At 39.9% G+C, this 21487-nt stretch overlaps 1 protein-coding gene and 1 long non-coding RNA gene across 6 annotated transcripts; one reads left to right on the forward strand and one right to left on the reverse strand.

The window, feature by feature from the left end:
- Nucleotides 1-3: 3 nt before the first annotated feature.
- Nucleotides 4-14429, forward strand: HELQ (helicase, POLQ like). Of its 5 annotated transcripts, none has more exons than XM_063156791.1 (18): nt 4-171; nt 532-1270; nt 1620-1798; nt 2314-2514; nt 3555-3627; nt 4121-4218; nt 4770-4868; nt 5537-5682; nt 6351-6590; nt 7259-7400; nt 7702-7806; nt 8317-8536; nt 9263-9420; nt 9786-9884; nt 10226-10399; nt 10917-11030; nt 12671-12805; nt 14231-14429. In XM_063156791.1, the coding sequence occupies exons 1-18, from the start codon at nt 19-21 to the stop codon at nt 14315-14317; spliced, it is 3162 nt and encodes a 1053-aa protein (XP_063012861.1). In that variant the 5' UTR covers nt 4-18; the 3' UTR covers nt 14318-14429. The 5 variants fall into 5 exon arrangements, with proteins under 5 accessions (XP_063012861.1, XP_063012862.1, XP_063012865.1 ...); XM_063156792.1 differs by having other exon boundaries at nt 82-171; nt 537-1270; XM_063156795.1 differs by lacking the exon at nt 4-171 and having other exon boundaries at nt 921-1025.
- LOC134418460 (uncharacterized) lies at nt 7754-21481 on the reverse strand. Its single transcript, XR_010027779.1, has 3 exons — nt 21086-21481; nt 12619-12797; nt 7754-7876 (listed from the first exon to the last, which is right to left on the reverse strand). It is a non-coding gene; the product is annotated as an uncharacterized LOC134418460 (long non-coding RNA).
- Nucleotides 21482-21487: the final 6 nt, after the last annotated feature.

Here is a 21487-nt window from a genome sequence, read left to right on the forward strand (position 1 = left end):
CCCCGCGCAGCCCCGGCCATGGCGGAGCCCAGGCTCGCCGTGCGCAGGAAGAGCCGCTCCAGCTCGGAGCGCAAGCGGAGCCGGGCCCCGGCGCAGCCCGTTGCCGCTAGCTCGCCGGTGGCTCGCAAGAGACCGAGCTCCGATGGCGAGGGACCCCCGGCGGAGGCGCTGGTAGGGGATGGCGGGATCCTGGGGCTGGTGGCGGGGCGGGGCAGCTCCTCTGGGAGGATGGTGTGCGTCGGGAAAGGTCGTATTTTGTGTGAGAGGATATGATGCTGTCTGGCTTTTGCTTTAAAAATTCATCTCTCTGTGCACATATTCTCCTACTTGTAGGTTAGCTGTTTCACTTAGTCAAGGCATTTCTTCAGAACCTAAGCTGGGTTTTCCTCACAGACGACATCACACAAAATGCTCCTGTGTTAACCTGGGGCAGACTTAAGCGCCTTGGCTCCGATGTTTGCGCTCTGCGTGTTATTCTGCCTTCTGTGGCGTGGCCTCAGGGTGTCAGTAACTCCTGTTTGGTTTTTGCAGTGCAGCAATGACAGCGAGGAGGATATGTTTGGTGACTACGACAGCTTCTATGGAAACGATTCCTTGATCGCTCAAGTGGACGATGTTGAACACAAATACCTGCAGGATGAAAACATGGATGTGAAAGTAGCTGGAGAGGTTGTACCTGGGAACCTTCAGTCAGGAGTTCACCAGAAAGAGCAGGATAACTTCTCTGCTTCACAAAATGTGGTTGTACTTAAGAGTGACAAAGAGGGTGCCTGCCAAATGCAGGACAGTGACCCAGCTGATGGCAATCAAAAATTAACTGAGTCTATTTTAGATGACTTGCCATCGTCACAACTCCTGTATTTTGAAAAAATGGATGAACTTTCTTCTGCTTCCAGAACATCTCCACTCCCAAAAGGGAGAGATGAACGTGTGGATTCTTTCTCGGACAAAATCAGAGACCCATTGTCTTTTTGTGCTGGTGCTGAACACAGGAACAGACCTATCGATTCTTCCTCACACTCCAAGTGTGTTTTATTTAAATCTGAGAGTCTCAAAGATCACCTAAAAAGTGCTATGACTGGAAATGCCAGAGCCCAGACTCTGCAGGTCTCCAAGACCAAGCAGCTTCAAGAAGCTGTTTTATCTGAAGAGATTTTTGTGGCTAGGAAAGCTATTGAATCTTCTTCTCTTGATATAGGCCCTTTTTATGGATTACCTAGCAAGGTTAAAGATTTATTCAGACAGCTTCGAGGGATTGAAACACTTTATGGTAGTGTAACCATTGGTCTGTTGGAAAAAAAAAAAGAAAAAGAACTGCTAGTGGAGTATTGTCAGTTTTACCCATTATACTGTAAAAATATTTAAGGTAATGCTTAACATAAACCACATTGGAAAGTAGTTGTCCTGTTTTAGGAAGTGGCTGTTCTGGTGTTTTGGATGGATGGTATCCGTCTGGATTACAGAATAGTTTAGAAGTGACCATCACTGAAAGCTTTAAGTGCTTTTTTGAGGAAAAGCTCTCAAGGGCTGAGCTCAGAGTGTTCTGAATGAAACACGGGCATTTTCATGTTAACTAACATTCCCCTGGGGTTGCTGATAGTTCCATTTTCATTTTGCAGAGTGGCAGCATGATTGCCTAATGTTAGAATCCCTACAGCAAAGGAAGAACTTGATATACTCATTGCCAACTGGTGGTGGAAAAACTCTTGTAGCTGAAATAATAATTCTCCAGGAATTGCTCTGCAGGCAGAAGGATGTTCTGATGATCCTGCCATATGTTGCCATTGTCCAAGAAAAGGTCTGGATACAGTGTTTCTGACACTGCATTTTTTGATATAAGTCTTTCCTGGTTTGCAGTAAGGTTTTTATGAATGTGTGGTGGGAAGTGAGTGACCTTCTAAATGCTGCTCTGAGGGTCATTAATTTTGGAATGGAACAGACACAAATTATGAGGTGAAGGTACTGAGTTATGAAGTAAAGGGTGCTGAATTTTGAAATAATGGCTTTTTGGGATGTTTTCTTTAGTTTGTGCAGCCTAAGAACTGTGCTGCCCAGCTTGCTGAAGAAGTGATCTTGAAATAAAAATGTATTTTGGTATAAAGGGAAAGTTAGTTTTAGAGAACAGATGAAACCCAGCTATAATATGTGTAGACAGTTCAATTTTGTAGCTGGAGTAGATAATCTTAGCTAATATGTTTCACTAATTCAAGCAGCTGATTGTGGTATGGCTTGGCTTTTCTGTTGAGTTGTTGAGGTGGATCTGCAATCCAAAATGAGCATGAATTTGTTCTCTAATTGATTTTTCTTTTGTAGGTTAGGGGTTTGTCGAGTTTTGGGATAGAATTGGGTTTCCTGGTTGAAGAATATGCAGGAAGTAAAGGAAGATTTCCACCAATCAAAAGGAGAGTAAAGAAATCTCTTTATATTGCTACAATAGAAAAAGGACATGCTCTGGTGAACTCCTTAATTGAAACAGAAAGAATCGATGACCTCGGCCTGGTTGTGGTGGATGAGGTAGGCCACAAGATGTGCTCCAGTTTATCAGGTGCAAATTCTTTCAGGGTTCTAAGCAGCAATTATTTAGGAAGGAGCAGTTCTTTGCCTGTTTGGTTTTGCTTAGAGTATTCATCATGAAAATTACTTTTATTTTCTGTGTTCTGAATTGGCCCATAATTCTATTATTTTGAAAATTGTTGTTTGCTCTTTTCTTAATGAAGCATTTATTGCTTTTCCAGAGTAATAGATTTATATTGAGTAATCTACTGTGGCAGTGGTTGATGGTGAATTCCTGCATAACTACTTGTCATTTAGAAGTCTCCAATGGGTTGAAATAAAGCATAAATAATTTTAATTTTATGGAATGTACTTTATGAAGCCTAGACCTTAACTCATAGATGTGAAGCCATGCAACTTTGTGTCTGGTAGTAATGACCCAGTGAAACACTGACAAAAATGAAAAATACCAAGTAACATTTGGCTGTGAGATTTGCCTTATGCAGTGCTGGGGCTGAGTTGCACTACCCAGGACTTATTGTGGGGTCGAGTAACGTGTATAACGTCTAATGGGGATTTTAATTCCTGGAGTTCTTCAGCCTGACTGGCCATACTTTAGCACTGTAGCTTCTAAACAGAGGGCAGCTGAAGCACTAACTTCTGTTTTTTCTAGAAGCTGGCTGCTAGGAATGTTTTTACTTTAAGTGTTGCTTAAACCACATTTTGTTTAAAATTGCCTCAGTCTGGTGAATACAAAGATCTCCACACTGACTGTTTACTGTCAGGAGTTAACTGTGTCAGTTGTGGTCTAATTAAATGGAAGGTAAATCTTGTTGTCTATATTTCCCCATGAGTCTCTTGTTCTGTGATCCTTAAATGCTTTTTAAGTGAGGTAATACATCTGAACCTAACAATCCAAATTTAAACAAGGGATATCTTTAGGAAGTCCAACAAAAACACTTCTGTAGTATTTCTTTATATCTATATATTTTGGTGGTTTTTTAAGGAATACTCTCAACTCATTAGCATTCTTGCCTTTTCTTTTTCCCTTCTGTCCACAGCTGCATATGCTCGGGGCGGGAAGTCGAGGAGCAGTACTGGAAATTACTCTGGCGAAAATTCTTTACACCAGTAGTAAGCCGTGGCTACAGTTAATGTCATCAACATTTTGTAGTTGTGGCCTCCTAGAGAAGTGACTCTCACTTTCTGGATTTGTGCTGTTTTGGCTGCTTTTGAAAAACATGGCATGACTCCATGTATTAACAGCATTTACTCATTGACGTGTTAATTGACCCTCTAACGATGTTAGGGTGTTTTTGAAGCTCTTTTGATACTTCTTTGTGAAATCCTGGGTGTTGTCAAATGTCTTCCATTTATTTGTAGGAGTCCTTTAGGCATCCAATTAAATGCTTCTTTTTTTACATTTAAGTCTCAGTTACTATTTTGTAACTTTAATATTATTTCTTTGTTAGTTAGTATTTCTTTAGTAGTGGCCTTTCCCTTCAAACCTGCTACTTTGGCATTTTGGAAAGATTGATGGTGAAGGAGTCTCATGACTTAGATACTGAACAGAAGTGTTAAAAATTGGCAATGTGACAATAAATTTATTTCAACTTCTGTTTTACAGAAAAGACACAGATCATTGGCATGAGTGCAACGTTAAATAATGTTGGAGACCTGCAGAAGTTCCTGCAAGCAGAGTACTACACAAATAATTTTAGACCGGTCAGTATACGAGATACCAGGAACCAGTAAATAAGATATTTGCCTTTAAAATCATAGTAAATCTGTTTAGAATTGTATCACACCTTTTGTGCTTAATTGTACAGTATAATATAAGGCCTGCTATTGCTCTCTAATTGCTAACAATGCAGCCATGCACTTCTAAATACACAAATGCAATAACCTTTATAATGCTGTGCTAAGGTATTTGCTTCTTTTTAACTTAAGCAATTCCTAAATTACAGCTACCGTGCTGAGTCCATTTGGTATAACTAGAATATGTAGTGCTGGTTCTTGTATGCTGTCAGGACAACATGGTTTATAAATAGTTCATGGGATACAATTGTGACATTCTTCAATATGATTCCATGGTTTATCAAGGCAAATAATCAAAACAATTAAGTTCTCTTAAAAATTCTAAAGTGTATGCTTATGTGCAAGTATGTGTATGACATGTGATGCTTAGAGAAATCTGTATCTGTACATCAGTAATAGCTTTAGAGAAAACTGAGTAATTTAACTAAAGTTTCTCTTTGTGGTTTCTACCTTGCTAGGTAGAATTAAAGGAATACATAAAGATACGAGACACCATTTATGCAGTTGACAGCAAAACAGAAAATGGCTTTACTTTTTCACATCTCCTTAATTTCAAGGTAAAAACAAAGTGCTTATAGTTTCTTAGAACTGTTGTGAAATGCATTCTTTACACTGATTTGCTTACAGGGCTTTTACTAGAGAAATTACTTAAACATGATAATTCAGTTGTGGTACCCATGAGAAAGAAGGGGTAGGCTTTGGGAATGAAAAAACCAGCCTTAAAATACTGAATGCTTAACTTGATTTGCACTTCTTTTTGACTCTTCAAGGCAGAGGTTTCTTCAGTATTTTGGCCTGCAAAAAGTAATGTGTTTGAGTATTCCAGGTACTCAATGTTTTTTGTTTGGGGGTACAGTTGATCACTCTTGGACAAAACTGAAGGAAGATACCTTTTAGGGTTTTGCCAGCTTGCTACTGCCTTGTAGGGATTCTTTCAACATTTACAAAGGAAAATGTGTCTAATGGTAGACTGTATCTCAAGTGTTGCTAAAAGAAAATGAAGTATTAAGGGAAAAAGCAAAGAATTTGATATGTATATCCATGCATCCCTCAAGTTAGATGTCTTTCAAGTGAGGATTGGGAGAAAAGCTTATCCTACAACTTCTTGGAATTGCGTTGCATTAAATCCAATGGGAGTATTCAATCAATGGTTGAGAACAAGTGTTGAATATTTAGATTACTTAATTCCTAGGTTTAAATATTTGTCAATCTGTGCTTATTACAGTATTCTAGTAATCTGGAGAAAGCAGATCCTGACCACATCATTGCACTCGTTACTGAAGTTATTCCTAAATATTCCTGTCTAATCTTTTGTCCCACTAAAAAGAATTGTGAAAATGTGGCTTCAATGGTGTGCAAGTACCTCAAGAAGTAAGTTTCTATTTTTTTTTAAATTATATGTGAAATAATTGCTTACAACTTAGGGTTTATTGTCATCTAGCTTGCAAGTGTTTTTCCCTGGTGATTAGAACTAAATGCTTTGAACATGGAGTCATAAAGTTGCTAACTGCATAAGTGATAGCAAACTGCAAAAGACTTATTAAATAAATTTTTTTTAAAGTTCTTACTTTTGTACCAAAACAGTTGAAAAAGGTGATTGCCAGAGGGGAAAAAAAACTAAAGAAAAGAAGGAAAAACATACTAAATTAATCTAACTTTATGTCCCTTTGGCACTGGTTTCTGGAAGCTTAGAAAACAAACATTTTTCTCTTAGAAAACAAACATTTGGTTTTTGGTCATGTACTTTGGTAGTCAGTTGAATATCTCTGTTCCCATACCCACTTTGGAAATCTGAGTTGTAAAATCTAAAGCATCCAGTATTTGATCTCTTCTGTGTCTGTGTTTCCAAACAAGGAAGGCTCTATTGCAACTAAATCAGCCTCCTGTGTATTGCTGGAAAGTTACTGGAAATAACTATTTCTTCAACTTAGAGAAATGAATGATGAACAGAATGAGGCAGTAAGCATGTCTCTTGGTTTTTATTTTCTTTTTGATTAATGATTGGTCAAAGTCTAAAGAAATGCTTTTCCTCCTCCAAGAGAATTTAGAGCTCACAAGGAGAAAGAAAAACAAGATCTCATCAAGAACCTGAAGAGTATTGGAAATGGATCTGTCTGTCCTGTTTTGAAGCAAACAATCCCTTTTGGTATTGCCTATCACCATAGTGGCCTTACAAATGATGAAAGAAAAAGCATCGAGGAAGCTTATTCTGCAGGTGTCCTGTGTCTGCTTGCTTGCACAGCCACTCTAGCTGCTGGAGTGAACCTACCAGCTAGGAGGTTAGTAGCCAAAAGTTTTGCATTGATTTTTGCTTTGTAAAAAAAAATTCTTTACTAAGTTGGAAATCTTAGCACTATTTAAAGTGTGTTTGTGCTTTCACCAGCAAATTGGAAATATAAAGGATGTTGTGTTCAATTTGGGGCACAAGACTGCAGCATTCTTGTAGGAACTGTGAATCAGTAGGAAGTACCTCAGAGTATATCACTGAAGAGCACTTGTGTAAATGGATTAAGGAAGTTTTAATAAACTGAAAAATGTTTTAATACTTTTAGTAATGTTATTCAAAAGAACAGGGATTTCTTTAGATACTCTCCCAGGAGCTGTGTTTAAATGGTAAAATAAACCTTTTCTGAGGATTTGCAGTTGGAATGTGTTTTAAAACAAAAATGTGTTATCTTTTCATATGCAAGTTCTGATGATAGGGCTGCTGTACTCTGTGTGACCAAAGATTGCTTGCTAAGAATCCACTTCTGTGTGCACATTTAATGCACCTTAAATAGTTTAAGGCTTTACAATTGATTTACACATCTGTCCAAAGAGCTGCATTTGATTTTTATTAGTTATGAGGTAAGGGGCCTACATAAACAATGAATTTGAATTTATAACATTTTATTGCTGCTTTAGTAATTTGAATGTAAAGCATAACTTATTCAAGATGTCTTTGCAGGGTGATTCTCAGAGCTCCTTATGTTGGCAACGACTTCCTGAAGAAGAGCCAGTATAAGCAAATGATTGGCAGGGCTGGTCGAGCTGGTATTGACAGTGCTGGAGAAAGCATTCTCATAGTGCAAGAAAAAGACAAACACTTGGTAATTTTTACAAAGCTGTTGGTAATTGAAATTGTTGAGTTAAGATGGTGGAATAAACAGGAGGAGCCAAGCTGCCTAGCTTAATTTTTGTTCACCTCTTAAAACTTTAAGTATTTGATTTATGCAATAATACCTTTAAACTTCCTTTATGTGGCTTGTTTTCAGATGGGAACTGTAAACTTTTGATGTTTACCCTTATTTTCTTTATAAGGTGAATCATGCATGTCAGTTTGATTTTTTGAAAGTATAAAATTAATGCATGACTATTCCTCTGTACTAATGTGTTCCTTGCCCCTTTTAGGTTCAGGATTTAGTTCACAGTCCTTTAGAGAACTGCTACAGCAATCTTCTGCTGGAGCTGACCAAGGGAATCCAGAGCCTGTTGTTGTCTTTGGTTGGACTGAAGGTATCAGTTAACTCTTCTCTGTGAGTAACTTAAGTGCTTGGAAAAGCTAAGAAAATGTTACCAGTTGATCCTGTAGGAAAAGACAGACAGCTTAAACATTCAGGCTTGCAAGTTCAGGAAAGTTTTAATCAAATTTTTGTGCTAATCTGATTAGATCTTCTCATTTAACTCAATAAGTAATCATCTAACACAATGATTACCTTGTGTGTAAAAGTAAAAATTATATCTGTCTTATTATACAATAGAATATTAATATTTCTATTTCTGATACTTGGTTCAAAATACAAATAGAAACAGTGGAAACAAGTTAACATGATGCAGTTGCTAGAATAATAGAACAAATGGAGAGCAGTCCATCAGATCCGCCACTGTGAATCTATCATTCTATTTGTTGGGATATATTCTATAGAAACACAAGCTCTTTCTTTATTCAGTAATTTTTTCTTATGTCTTATTAAACATGTGAAATTATACCTTTAAATATGCTAATCATTTCCCAAACTGCTGCAGATAGCAGTTACCTGTGAGGAAGTGGACAATTTTGTGTGCTGTACATTGCTGGGTGTTCAGCAGCAGCTGCTGTCTAAAGAGAAGAGCCTCTCAGAGATAATTCAAGATGGGCTGGAAAATCTAATAGAAAAAGGACTCCTGAAAGGAAGAATATCTGAGAAAGACCACAATTCCAAATCTACACTGACAATCACACCCTTGGGTAAAGCTGTATATAAGGGTATGGTTTTTTTTTATTCTTATTATTAAACTGCAATGAAAAATAAGTTGTCAAGAAAGAGTTTTACTACATGATGTAGACTGAAAATGGGAGTGAAGTAGCATATAACTGAAAGTGATGTGAATGAAGTGTGATAATATTGATCCCACTGGGAACAAAACCAGAACTGTACCCCTAAAACAAAAATCACTTAAATAATTGATTTAGTGTTATAATTGAAGTGGCTCAGGACCTCGTTTTACAATTAATTGTTATGAACAGGTTATTGTAAACAGAAGGATTTCTTGGAAAGCTTAAGAGGGAAAGGGAGCATATGACATGTAGACCAATTGTAACAAAAATAAATATATCAGGAAATTGTTTTCCTATCGTATCATAAATATTTTGGGGTGTGGAATGTAGTTGAAATAGGAGGAGTCTGAAGGGTTCCTTCAATCTACAAAATTATTGTAGGATTTCAGTAAAGCCAAGACATTTTACAAGTACTCCAAAACCACACAGAATGAACATACATGGAAATAGGTGATTGCCTTTCCTCAGCTTTGCTTCACTACTCATGTTAGGTTAGAACAGTAATTCAGGTTACAGATATTTCTCTCCAGTTCAGATGGCATAACAAGCTTTTGTGGAAGGTAAAGACAATACTGATTCTATGTTTAAATGTACTTTATAAATTGTGTGCCTGTTTATAAATGTGCTTATTCTTACCCTGTGTGCTTATTCTAGGCTCAATAGACTTAGCATACTGCAATATTCTGTACCGAGACTTGAAAAAGGGTTTGCAGGGGCTGGTTCTCGAGAGCAATCTTCATCTCCTGTATCTGTCAACTCCCTATGATATGACTTCTACTTGTAGCCCAGATTGGATGATATACCTGAGACAGGTGAGAAATTGCTAGCAAACATCCATTCAGTAATCCTGTGTATTAAATTTCCAGGGGGTTTGTACACATAGGACATGAAGTGAGGTAACAATCTGATAGCAAATATGCTGGGTTTTTTTACTGGGGGTGCACTAAAATCTGTTTAATTCTGTTAAAATGAGGCATTCAGAGGTGGACAGTTACAGATAAATCAGACAAGTAGGCAAAGAAGCCTCAGAGCTGCCTGTGACTGGTGACTGTAGTACTACTCTACGGATTCTATAGAGATATTGAAAACATTGTTGCACTGTGAACAATGTACTTGTGTTTTCTATGATATTAAAAGAACTAAATATCTGAAAATTCTTTATAAAATTTTATTTTAGTTTACCCAGCTAAGTGCAGCAGAGCAAAAAGTAGCAGATATTGTGGGAGTACCTGAAAGCTTTATTACAAAAAAGGCTTCTGGTCAAGCCGTCAGAAAGGTAGGTTGTCAATTTCTCATACCTAAGATGACAGTTTAGTAATTTCATTTGATTATTTGCAAATTCCAGATTATTTTTCTGTTAGTGTTATTTATTGCTGTTCTGATTATTAAAAGCTTTTTTAACCATTTCCTAAAAACCCTCTAATCTTATGGATTCCAACATTAAAGTTCTTTTAATCTCATTGGTTGGTTTCCTTAATGTTTTTAATGTCTTTGTGCATAGTATAGAAATGTTTTAAAGCTGTGAAGGGAGTAGAGATGAAGTGATTTGCCTTGTAGTACTAACAGAACATCTGCAGTGTGTTACTGGCTCTGAATTCTAGCTTGTCTTATTCCTAGAATGTGGACAATGCTGTGGTGAACAGGTTCTACCTGACATTTGTCCTTTATTCACTACTGAAAGAGACCAATGTATGGAGTGTTTCAGAGAAATTTAACCTGTCCCGGGGATATGTGCAAAATCTCCTCAGTTCTGCAGCCTCCTTTGCATCCTGCCTTCTACATTTCTGTGAGGTACTGTGTTAAAAGAATTTAAATAAATTCTCTGTGGCTTGGTTTTGCAAAATCTGGAGTTTTGTTATCTTACTTTAGAACTGAATACACAGGTGTGGTATTTCACCTTTACTGTGCAAAAATGTTTCTTCACCTTTCCTATTCTATGTTATTTTTTCTGTTGAGCAAAGCTTAACATTGTCATACAACGACATTTCTGATAGTAAAAGCAAGCTTTATGCACTGAGAATGTGAAAATATACAAATTGTACAGGGCATTGATCACTGCTAGTGCTGTTGGTGAAATAACTGAAATAATTTATTGCTTAGCCTTCAGAATTGTCCCACCTTTGGGATGTTCAGCTGAAGGATGCTGAATACACCTCTGCAGCTCTCTGAAAGGATGACTTAGAGAGATAATAGTGCTTCCCTCATCTAAAAGACAAATATTTACTTTTTGCCTTAGTAGAGTTTTGTCAGTCATATTTCCCAAATACAGAACTTAGGAGCTGACTTTTAGCAATCTTTGTCTCTGCAGGAATTGGAGGAATTCTGGGTTTATAAAGCCCTGCTGACAGAGCTTACCAAGCAGTTGACATACTGTGTTAAGACAGAACTCATCCCTCTGATGGAGGTAGCAGGGGTTCTAGAGGTCAGTAAACTTGGCTCGATTAAACTTTTCAAGTTAACTTGTGTGCTAAATGTTACTGTGCCTTTCAAGTGTATCTGGAAAACAAAGTAATTTGTTACTGGGAATTCAGCATAATGCAGGTATTCCACAACAGTCTGGAGGTTAGGGGGAAAAGTGATCTGTTTAGGAAATGGGAGCTGGGGCCTAAGGTTTTCTTCTGGCTTCTGCCACAGCAACTATGAAAATACTGTATTTGGACAATAATTTAGCTGTACACTCAGTTGAAAGCTGGAGTCCTGCGTTTTGGCCACAATAACCCCCTGCACTGTTATAGGCTGGGAGCAGTGTGGCTGGACAGTGCCCAGGCAGAAAGGGACCTGGGAGTACTGGTCCACAACAGACTGAACGTGAGCCAGCTCTGAGGGCCAAGGGCATCCTGGCCTGTGTCAGGAACAGTGTGGCCAGCAGGAGCAGGGAGATCATTCTTCCTCTGCACTTGGCACTGGTGAGGCCACACCTTGAGTGCTGTGTCCAGTTCTGGGCCCTCAGTTTGGGAAGGGCGCCGACTCGCTTGAGTGTGTCCAGAGGAGGCAATGAGGCTTCAGAGGGGCTTGGAGCATAAACTCTGTGAGGAACGACTGAGGGAGCTGAGGGTGTTTAGCCTGGAAAAAAAGAGACTCAGAGGTGATCTTATCACTCTCTACAACTTCAGAAAGGTGGCTGTGCTCGGGTGGGGTTGGTCTCTTTCTCCAGGCAGCAACTGACAGAACGAGAGGATGCAGTCTCAAGCTGCATCAAGGGAAATACAGGCTGGATATTAGGAAGAAGTTTTTTACAGAAAGGGTGATAAAGTTCTGGAATGGTCTGTCCAGGGAGTTGGAGTCACCATCCCTGGATATGTTTAAGAAAAGACTGGATGTGGCACTCAGTGCCATGGTTTAATTGAGATGTTAGGCCATGGGCTGGATTTGATGATCTTTAAGGTGTCTTCCAACCCAGTCATTCTGTGGAAAACAGAATCCAGGTTTCTCTTGTGGTAAGGATTCTTCAGTTCCTGGGAGTAAGGAGGAATAAGAATTTACATATTTAAGTTCGAAGATCCTTACAGAAATATGCAAAGTCATGTTGGGACTGCATGTATTTTAAATAAGAAATTTAACTAGTCTCTGAATCAAAGACTCCTATTAAAACAAAATTTTGGGACTTCGGTCCAAGGTTCCACTCCTAGCAAAATGATCTAACTTACTTATCCAGCATATTGTAGAATCAGTTTGTCAGAAAACCATTGAATTTAGTGGCAGTGAGGTTTTAATCTGACAAACCAAACAAGACAGATGCCTCCAAAGAATGCGGGACTGTCGCTCCTGTCAGTGACAGTGAATGCAGAAAACATGGCCACAAGAGAAGCATTGGTATCATCTAGGCTCAGAGGAAATAAAGGCAAATGGATTCATAAGAGGTGGATAAGATTGCTAGGGTGGTAAATCTTAGTGGCAAACCTGTGCTTTTAGGCTATAAAGATTCTCAGTGAGTATTCAGGTTCGAAAAAGAGAATTGGATTGATAAGCAGAATGAAATGTTGGAGATTGGTACAGAGATTGGCACTTACCAGTAATTCCTATTTCCTGTGCTGATAATCTAACACAATTTTGTACTTTCAGGCACGAGCAAAACAGCTTTACAACGCAGGGTACAAAACTTTAGCACACTTGGCTAATGCAAATCCAGAAACTTTGGTGAGGATGATTGAGCACTTGTCACGACGTCAAGCCAAACAAATAATTTCATCTGCAAAGGTGAGTTAGAAACAAAGCTATAAAAACCTGCTTCAGAACTCCAGTATGTCAAAAATGGATTTTGAACGACATTAAAAGGGAAGGATTCAGTTTAGTAGTAAAGGCATTAGTGGACATTTGTGATCCAAATGCTGATATGTACTAAGAACAATCTGTTGTGTACAGCCAAGTGCTGCTTTTCAGAGGGGAAGCAAAGGGCAAGAATGTGTGACAGATTATCTGATACTTGAAATGCTCTGTTCTGCCAGTATTCTCAGGACTTACCTTACAGAAGTTCTAGTGGTAATTGTGACAAAAGAATAGGATTTGTAGGGTTGTAGAAATGGAAACCAACGAGGTGCAGGATTAACTTCACCTATTTAGGTTGCTTTTGTCATGCCCTTTTATTCTTTCCTGTCTTTTCCATTTTGAATATGCAAGTTCTGTAACAAACACTGAGTTGTGTCTAAACAAAAACTGCAGGAAGTACTTTATCAAGGGATGGTGTTCTCTCTCTATCTCCATTCATCATTTGCTGTTGCAATAGTATTGGCTCCATGTATGATTCTACTAAAAGAGCAAGCTAAAGAGCAAGCTCATGGTGAAGTAAGGGAATGTCCAGAATAAAAGGATGAGTGATTGGTGTAAAAATAAGGCAGTCAATTAGAAAGTTTTGGTTTGCACATTCTCATGAAGTAATTGTACCAGCTTTGAGGGTTATGTACTTTAAAGGTCATGTTCAGATAATGTTGTAGGCTCCTTGCTGCTTTTTTTATTTGCTGCTTTTTTTATTTGCTGCTATGGGAGCCAAAAGAAAGGGATATATGCAGATTGCTTATCTACATCAAGGACAAATCTAGCAATCTACCCTACTCTCCTGCTCAGATACTAAATTCATGGAGTTTTCTCTAACTGGGAAGTTAGAAGAGTGCTTGAATGGGGTCCTGTTCCTCTCCATGCCAGCAACAAACAGTCCAGGGCAGTGGATTAAACAACTGCTAATATTGGGAGTCCTGTATGTCTGGTGTAAAATGCTGTAGTAAGAAATTTCAAATCAAGGAAGAAGTCAGCTCGGCAGGCACAACTTAAAAATGTTTATTCTAACATGGAAAATGAATGTCTAAGGTAAAAAATGTTCCTTAACAGTTCCAGACAAAACTGTTCATATTCTGTAAAACTGGTGTATTATGTGGTGGCAGAATCCAGAAAACCATCTGTGTGCTGTATGAATTTTTGTGTGACTGCTTTCTATATGGGTGTCAACTAATTGACAAAAAAATGCTGGCTCCTTGAGGCAAAGCTGCTGTCCTGGGAGCAGCAGCAGCAGTCTTTTACAGACCCAGGTGCAAGTTTGGAAGGAAATGTTGGTGTTTTAATCTAAGAGCTATAGCTAATACTTGTATTTGTTTTCTAATTTTTGTTTTTCTCTGTGTTTTCCTGCTGTAGATGCTGCTGAGTGAAAAAGCTGAGGCTTTACAGGAAGAAGTTGAAGAACTCTTAAAAGTGCCAACGGATATCCCAGGGACCCACTGATTGTCATGGAAAAACTAACTAATCCAAAATTCAGATATTTTTATAGTTTTTAACTCTCCTGTTTAAAGCTGCTGTAATTTAATAAATATTTAATATCTTTTGTATACCACAATTTTGAGTGATTTCTGAATTCAGAAGTTGACTGTTGTAAACAAGGTGTCCTGACAAGGGCAGGAATGATGCATCTGACTCCATCTTATCAGAAGGCTAATTTATTACTTTATTCTACTATATTATATTAAAGAATACTATACTATACTAAAGATTACAGAAAGGATACTTACTGAATGCTAAAACGATAATAATAAAAACTCATTACTCTTTCCAGAGTCTCAACACAGCTTGGCCCTGATTGGCCAAAGAGTCAAAACAACTCACACCAGAGTCTAATCAGGCAATCACCTTTGGGTAAACCATCTCCAGACACATTCCACAGAGCACAACACAGGAGAAGCAAATGAAATAAGAATTGTTTTCCTTTTCTCTGAGGCCTCTTAGCTGCCTTTCAGCTTCCTAGGAGAAAAACCCTGGGTGAAGGAATTTTTTCAGAGAATGTGAATGCCACAGTTGGCTTCATTTGAAGGTTTTGATTGTGAATTTCTTGAGCAATAGGACAGAATCATCTTCATTACTGGTTTTAGATATAGCCCTAGGAGTGCTTTGGGAATTGGACTGACTGCTTTGTGTGTACTTCTGCTGGGAGCTTATGCTCACAGCTGACTTAAATAATATCTTTAGATATTCCCTTTAGGACACCTGCATTTGAGTGAGCTACCCAGAAATGCCTGCTTGCAGGATTCTCTGTGCTCTAAGTGTAGCTAATGGAAGGAGCTGCAATTCATAACAAAGAAGTTGTCCCAGAGTTGTGCAAGGGATTGTAAATGATGCCTAGTTTAAGCCTTTTTAAAAAATGCAGATATCAAATTCATATTCAGCCTCTGGCAATTCCCTGAGATAATTCTTTCAGGATGCCTTTGAAGCAGTCTTCCAAACAGAAGGTTTACTTTTCTAAAGTTTTTAATTTCTTGCTTAAATGTGAAGACTAAATAAAGATGAGGTCTTAAAGAACTGAAGTTTGAGAAGCCCTGTTAAGTTCTGAGAGTCCATGGGCATGTGTCAGTCACCCTAGTCAGGATTTTTAAAGGCATCTGAACCCGATTTGCTCCAGCAAAATGTTAAGCTTCATTAAAGTAGTTTTGAACCTACTTTAGAACCTACAGTAGCCTGAACCTTCCTCAGTTGTGACATGGTAAACTTCTAAGCTGCTGTGTAGCACTTGACAATGGCCTGCACATTAAGACGGACTTGAAAGCTGGGGCAGCCTGATGTGGTCAATTACAGAATCATAGACTGATTTGGGTTGGAAGAAACCTTAAAGATCATCTCATTCCAAACCCTCTGCCATGGGCAGGGACACTTCCCCTAGACCAGGTTGTTGAAAGCCTCACCCAGCCTGGCCTTGAACACAGGCACGGGGCATCCACAGCTTCCTCGGGCACCCAGTGCCAGTGCTTCATCACCCTCACAGTAAGGAACTTCTTCCTAATATCCAATCTAAATATCTCTTCTTCTGGTTTAAATCCATTCCATCTTGTCCTATCACTATCTACCCCTCTAAAAAGTCTGTCTCCCTCATTTATTCTAACACCTGGAGTCTTCTCTGTGCTGAACAACCCCAGCCCTCTCAGCCTGTGTTCACAGGAGAGGTCCTCCACCCCTCTGAGCATCTCCATGGCTACCTCTGAACCTGCTCCAACAGTGTGTCCACGGCTTTCTTGTGGTGAGAAGCCCAGATCTGGATGCAGTGTTCCAGGTGGGTCTCATAAGGGCCTGAAAGTAGTTTTGAATTATGGTAGCCAGTGTAGCAGCACACCTAAGCATGGCATTTCTGTGTAAAATTTGGTCTCTTCTCAGTAAAGGAAAAATAAGATAAACCTTAGTTAAACTGGGGAGTTGATAGGTTAATTATGTTGTGGCTCTAGAAATAAACAGAAAGGTTTTTAAATCCAGCGAGGATGTTAGAGGTTGAATGCTTGATAGACAGTGGTCATGGTGAAAAACTGTTGAAAATGCTAATATTCTACTGCTCATTCTGTTGTTGCATTAGAGAAATCATAGGAAACAAATGAATAAATTCTTTATAAACTTTTATTTGGCATAAACATGCCTCTTTGGCATAAACATGCCTCTAAACCAATACTTGTGATATTTCATAGTGGCTTGCATGGTTTGAATAAATGCAATATTTGACTGCATTCAGTATTAAACCAGGTCAGGAATTTAAAACCAGCACTTGTTAGAGGGAATGTGATTCATTTCCCCTGGTACACTGAGTGCCCACAGGGGAATCCTGTTACTGATATTGGATTTGGAAACATGAAAAAATGTGAAGTTGGTCCTCAAGAGCAGAAGCAATATTTGCCATGACTTCAGGCTCTATCTAAGTCTATCTCTTAATGACTTGCCTTTTAATTAAGATCTATTTTTGACCAAATGATAGATAACATTAAATTCTCTATTGGTTTGTGTTACATTCAAAAGAGAGATGATGCTCACTCCAGCATAACAGTGAATACATATCTAGCAGGAGATGTAGTACCCACATAATAAAACACAACTACCTTAGAGGTTTATTGGTACTTGATGGTGCTTTTCCAAAGTTTGGTACAGTTTTGTGTGGATTTGATGGAGGAAAGAACCCTAGGAAGTTACTATAAAATTATTCACTCTGAGTACTGAGTTACTGCAATAACAGATGTTATGGAAATAATCCATTAATTGCTGCATCTATTACAGAATAGTTAATGAGCCAGTAACATCTGTCACAATTCTTTGCATATTTGTACTTGTGTGCTAATTAAAGTGTACATTTTATGTATTTACATAGCAGAGGGTAACAGCAGCAAAATATTGTTCCTGCCACTTGCTAAGTGCACCCTCACACTATACATGACTGTAACGTCCAGCACTGCTACAAGATCCCGTTTTGATGAGATACACTTTTATAAAAAAGTTAACTATTCCCTACAAATGCCAGAGCTCCCCTGAAAATGGTAGGAAAAGCTGGTTTGAAACAAGAGAGTGGTTTTAAATCTGCATAAAGCTGGTCTGGAAAGAAGAAGAAGTTTGCAATTGTTGTCTCTGCTGTTCTCTTCACACAGACTGTGCTCTGCCTTGATGGATGAGTGCAATTCCCTTAAGGCTTTATCTGTGACCTTAGAGAGGATCAGAAATTAAATGAAGCTGCACTAATTTGCACTGAAACTTTGCTATGTGTAGCTTGTCTTATTTTCCTGAAATCAAGCTTATCAGGCAAAGCAGTACATGTATTTCATACTGCTTGTTTTAATGTGGTTAAATACTTTTCATATAGAGCTTTCTTACCTGGGCTTTTCCCCTGGGTGGAGATGGGAGAAGAGAAAAAAGGGTAAAATACAACAGATGCTGCTCATGGTATTTTTGTACTGCCAGATGATGCTCAGTGCTTCAGTGGGCTGATTTATATAACACTCTGGTGTTGGAATCAATATGCATTAGTTTGGTAAATGTCTGTCATGGGTGAATGTGCTATGGGAAAACTTATGCTGAGGATGGATTCAAGATATTTTGGAAAGCAAATATTCCTCACTTGCTTCAATGGGATGTTTGTATCCTAAGGCCTGTGTTAAAGGAAAAGAAGCAATATTGATGAATTTATCTTATTTCCATGCGATATAATTGTAGATGCTTCAAAGCTAAGTAGGTCATAAAAATATGCTCTGTTGGATGTTCCTGCCAATGTCTTCATAACCCACAGTAAATTGGTTGAGAGCTATTGTGTGTGCAAGTCTGTTCAGGTGCAGAGAAATGTTCTGACCTAAAACCTCAGAGCGTATTTCTTAGCCTTTATTTCTATTCACTCCACTTTCCAGCTTGCCCACACAGTTCTTGCGTTTGTGTGATTCCCTTTCTTCCTCTGTCTCCCTGGAAGGACTAGTAAGAGAGTCAGGCTTAGGATAAGGTTTAGCTGTTAATTTTCATAGTGTGAATGAGACCTATTGTGTTCCTATGTTCTGAAAAGCCATTTCCACATGAGTTAGTCCTGCCTAGCTCTCACTTTGTCCTTCCTTTTAAAGCTTCATTTCATCTCTATGTGCATATCAAAGAAAACTGCTAAAATCTAGACCCAAGGTGTCATTTCCATCTCTGAATAAACAGGGTGTACCATCTCAGACTCCCCAAACCATCTGGGTTCAGAAATAAAACCAGCAGGGAGTACTGAGAGCTGTATTCTGTGTCAGGACAAGGTCTGGCTGCAGGCTTGGGGCAGGGAGGAAGGATAGCTCACAAAACCACTCTGATAGGCATCTCTGCTTTTACAGTTTCCATGCTTTCTTGGCATCAGCTTAGCCTTAATTTCATCTTCCTGAGGCTTCTTACATAGAAACAGAGCAGCATCCTGACACAGGTCAGCTCTGTTCATCTGCTCAAACATCTGTGTCACAAGAATTGTTTGCCTTTTGCAAAGGCAGCTCTTCCCTTCTGAATTCCCTTAATATACACAAGGTGAAGCACTGACATATATATAGATACAGGTATAAATGTGTCAGCTATTGGTGCTTGCCCAGGAACAGCAGAGGCGCCCCTGCTAGCAATAGCACATTGCTGCTGCTGCTGTTAGACAGTTGAAATTCCTGGAAGGTTTTTAGCTCTTTCTAGTTATGAAAATCTAGTCACCACAACACCCTGTGGCATTACTGTGACATTACTAATGGCATTACTGGGAGAAGCAGAACTGTCTGATAGGAGCTGCAAGACCAAAGCTTTTGAATGTCACAAGGCAGGGGATAGGTTTTGTGTGAAATGAGGAAGAGGGATCGGACACTTATTTGGAGCTGGCTCCAAGTAACACTCAAGTGGGCTTAAGCCTAGTCCTAGTTCTTAAGTGCTCCCCTCGTAGTTCACAGGGCATTGCTCAAATTCTGCTGATTTCCTGATTTCCATAAGTCCAAATACATCTATACTGGGCTTCTCTACTCTGCGATATTTAAAAATGTGTATAAAACTATGTGAAAAATGCCCAGGCAAAAGCTGCTACTTTTCATTTAGTACCTTAAGCTAATGCTAGAATGCATTGTTTTCCAGCAACAAGGTTTCACAGGCTGCTAAAAACACAACACATGCCAGACTTCACGTACACACATCTGTACACAGCAACTGATCCCAAAACATAGCCTTGACCATTTGAAATACACACCTTGTGCCTTTGCTGTGGAAGGGCACCATGCAGTAGTAAGTCACCCAAAATGTGTCCTCCCAAAGAAGAACATGAAGGAAATAAAGGCAGAAGTAGGGAATTCCAACAGAAAGAAATTGTGCACAGGCTACACCTTGCCTGACAGCTCCTGACCTTTCCTCCTGCACCTGTGGCAACAACCTTAGCTAGAATTGCAGCAATGATTTTTTCACACACTGAACTACATTCTTGTATCCTTAGTTTACCCATGGGGCGGTGTAGTTTGTTTGGTGCTCCAGTCATCAGCTGATAGATGAGTTATTCCTCTGGCAGATAGTCACCCCAGCCCTTCCTGGGGTGTAGCCATATAATTGGTGCTGCACTCCCAAAATGGGAAGCATTACCCCAACTAAGATACTGAGACAGAAGTGTCACTGATGCTTCCTTTTTGGCAGGGCCGTGGATGAGCTTATCAAAAGCAGAGTTAATTTAGTCAAGTTCTTCTAGTTCCGGAGCAGAGTTACTTAATAGTACAAAAATGTAGAGCAAGCAGGAACAGAAAGGGCCAGGCAGGCAAGCACTTGAGCCACAGATTAATGCCCCAACTTCGGTGTGTATGGGAAGCACTGCACCTGAATAAAGTAACAGATTCACAGCCTGGTCCAGCAGATGGCCATTTTCAAAACAAACTTCCTAAGAAATATGGATGGTTCAGGACTAATTGGTGTAGGTGGGAAATGTAGTGGTGGTGTTAAATGTAGTTGTTTAAAAATTCTGCCAATGTTTCAGTAGTGCACATAGAAACTTAGAAATATTCTTGTAACCCAGGAAGCAAATTGTATTCTGGGTTGCATCAAAGGGAGAATGGGCAGTAGGTCAGGGGAGGTGACTGTCCTCCTCTACTCCAGACTCCATCTCTGGTACTGCATCCAGCCCTGGGCCCCCCAGACAAGAAGAATTTGGATCTGTTAGGAAGCCACAAAGGTGATCCGGGGGCTGGAACAACTCTCCTTTGAAGAGAAGCTGAGAGAGCTGGGGTTGTTCAGCCCGGAGAGGAGAAGGCTCTAGGCAATTTCCAGTACCTGAAGGGATGACAAGAGAGCTGGAGAAGGACTTTTTACAAGGGCATGGAATGCTAGGACACGAGAGGAATGGCCTTAAGCTGAAGGAGGGTCAGTTTAGGCTCGATGTTACAAAGAAATTCTTTACTGTGAGGGTGGTGATGCACTGGTAAAGATTGCCCAGAGAAGCTGTGTGCACCTCATCCCTGGAAGTGTTCGAGGCCAGGCTGGATGGGGCTTTGAGCAACCTGGTTTAGTGGGAGGCATCCCTGTCCATGGTGTAGGGTTTGGAACAACCCAAGCCATTCCATGCCACTAAGCCATACCTGCTCCATGGCTGCAGCTGGCTCTTCCCTGACAGGCCTCCCCAGCAAGGTCAGCTGCTGCCAAAGAACGAGTTCTGGTATGGACTGGACTCTGCAGGGTGCACCTAGAGGGCAGACCCAGAGCCTGCCTGAAACCTTTTGGTAACAGCAATTCCAAATTTCATACCTCTGCAATTAGGACAAGCACTTGTTCCAACAGTAAGGACTGTTGCAACAGTCAGGTTTCAGCCTGACAGGGCTCTGTGCTGCTGGCAGTCGGTGTCCCGCAGTGAAAGGCTCAGACGGGGTTCCAGGCTGACATCCCAGCCCTGCAGAGGCAGCGTTCAGTGCCGGTGACATTTTCCAGACCGCTGGCTGTACACGGAAATGCCCAGGGCCGCCCGGGCATGGCGGGATGTTGGAGGAGCGGCTGCAAGGCTGCGAAGGTGCGAGCAGGCAAGGAGCCGGCTGTAAACACAGGTTCATTTTGCAATGGCTGAGGCGTTTGGGTAACACCGGCTGTCGGGCGTCTTGCCGCTCATTTGAGGCTCGAAGATGCTGCTGGAGCTCTTCCAGAGGGTGAGGAAGG

The sequence above is a fragment of the Melospiza melodia genome, chromosome 5, assembly GCF_035770615.1.
Source record: "Melospiza melodia melodia isolate bMelMel2 chromosome 5, bMelMel2.pri, whole genome shotgun sequence".
NCBI classification, from domain to species: Eukaryota; Metazoa; Chordata; class Aves; order Passeriformes; family Passerellidae; genus Melospiza; species Melospiza melodia.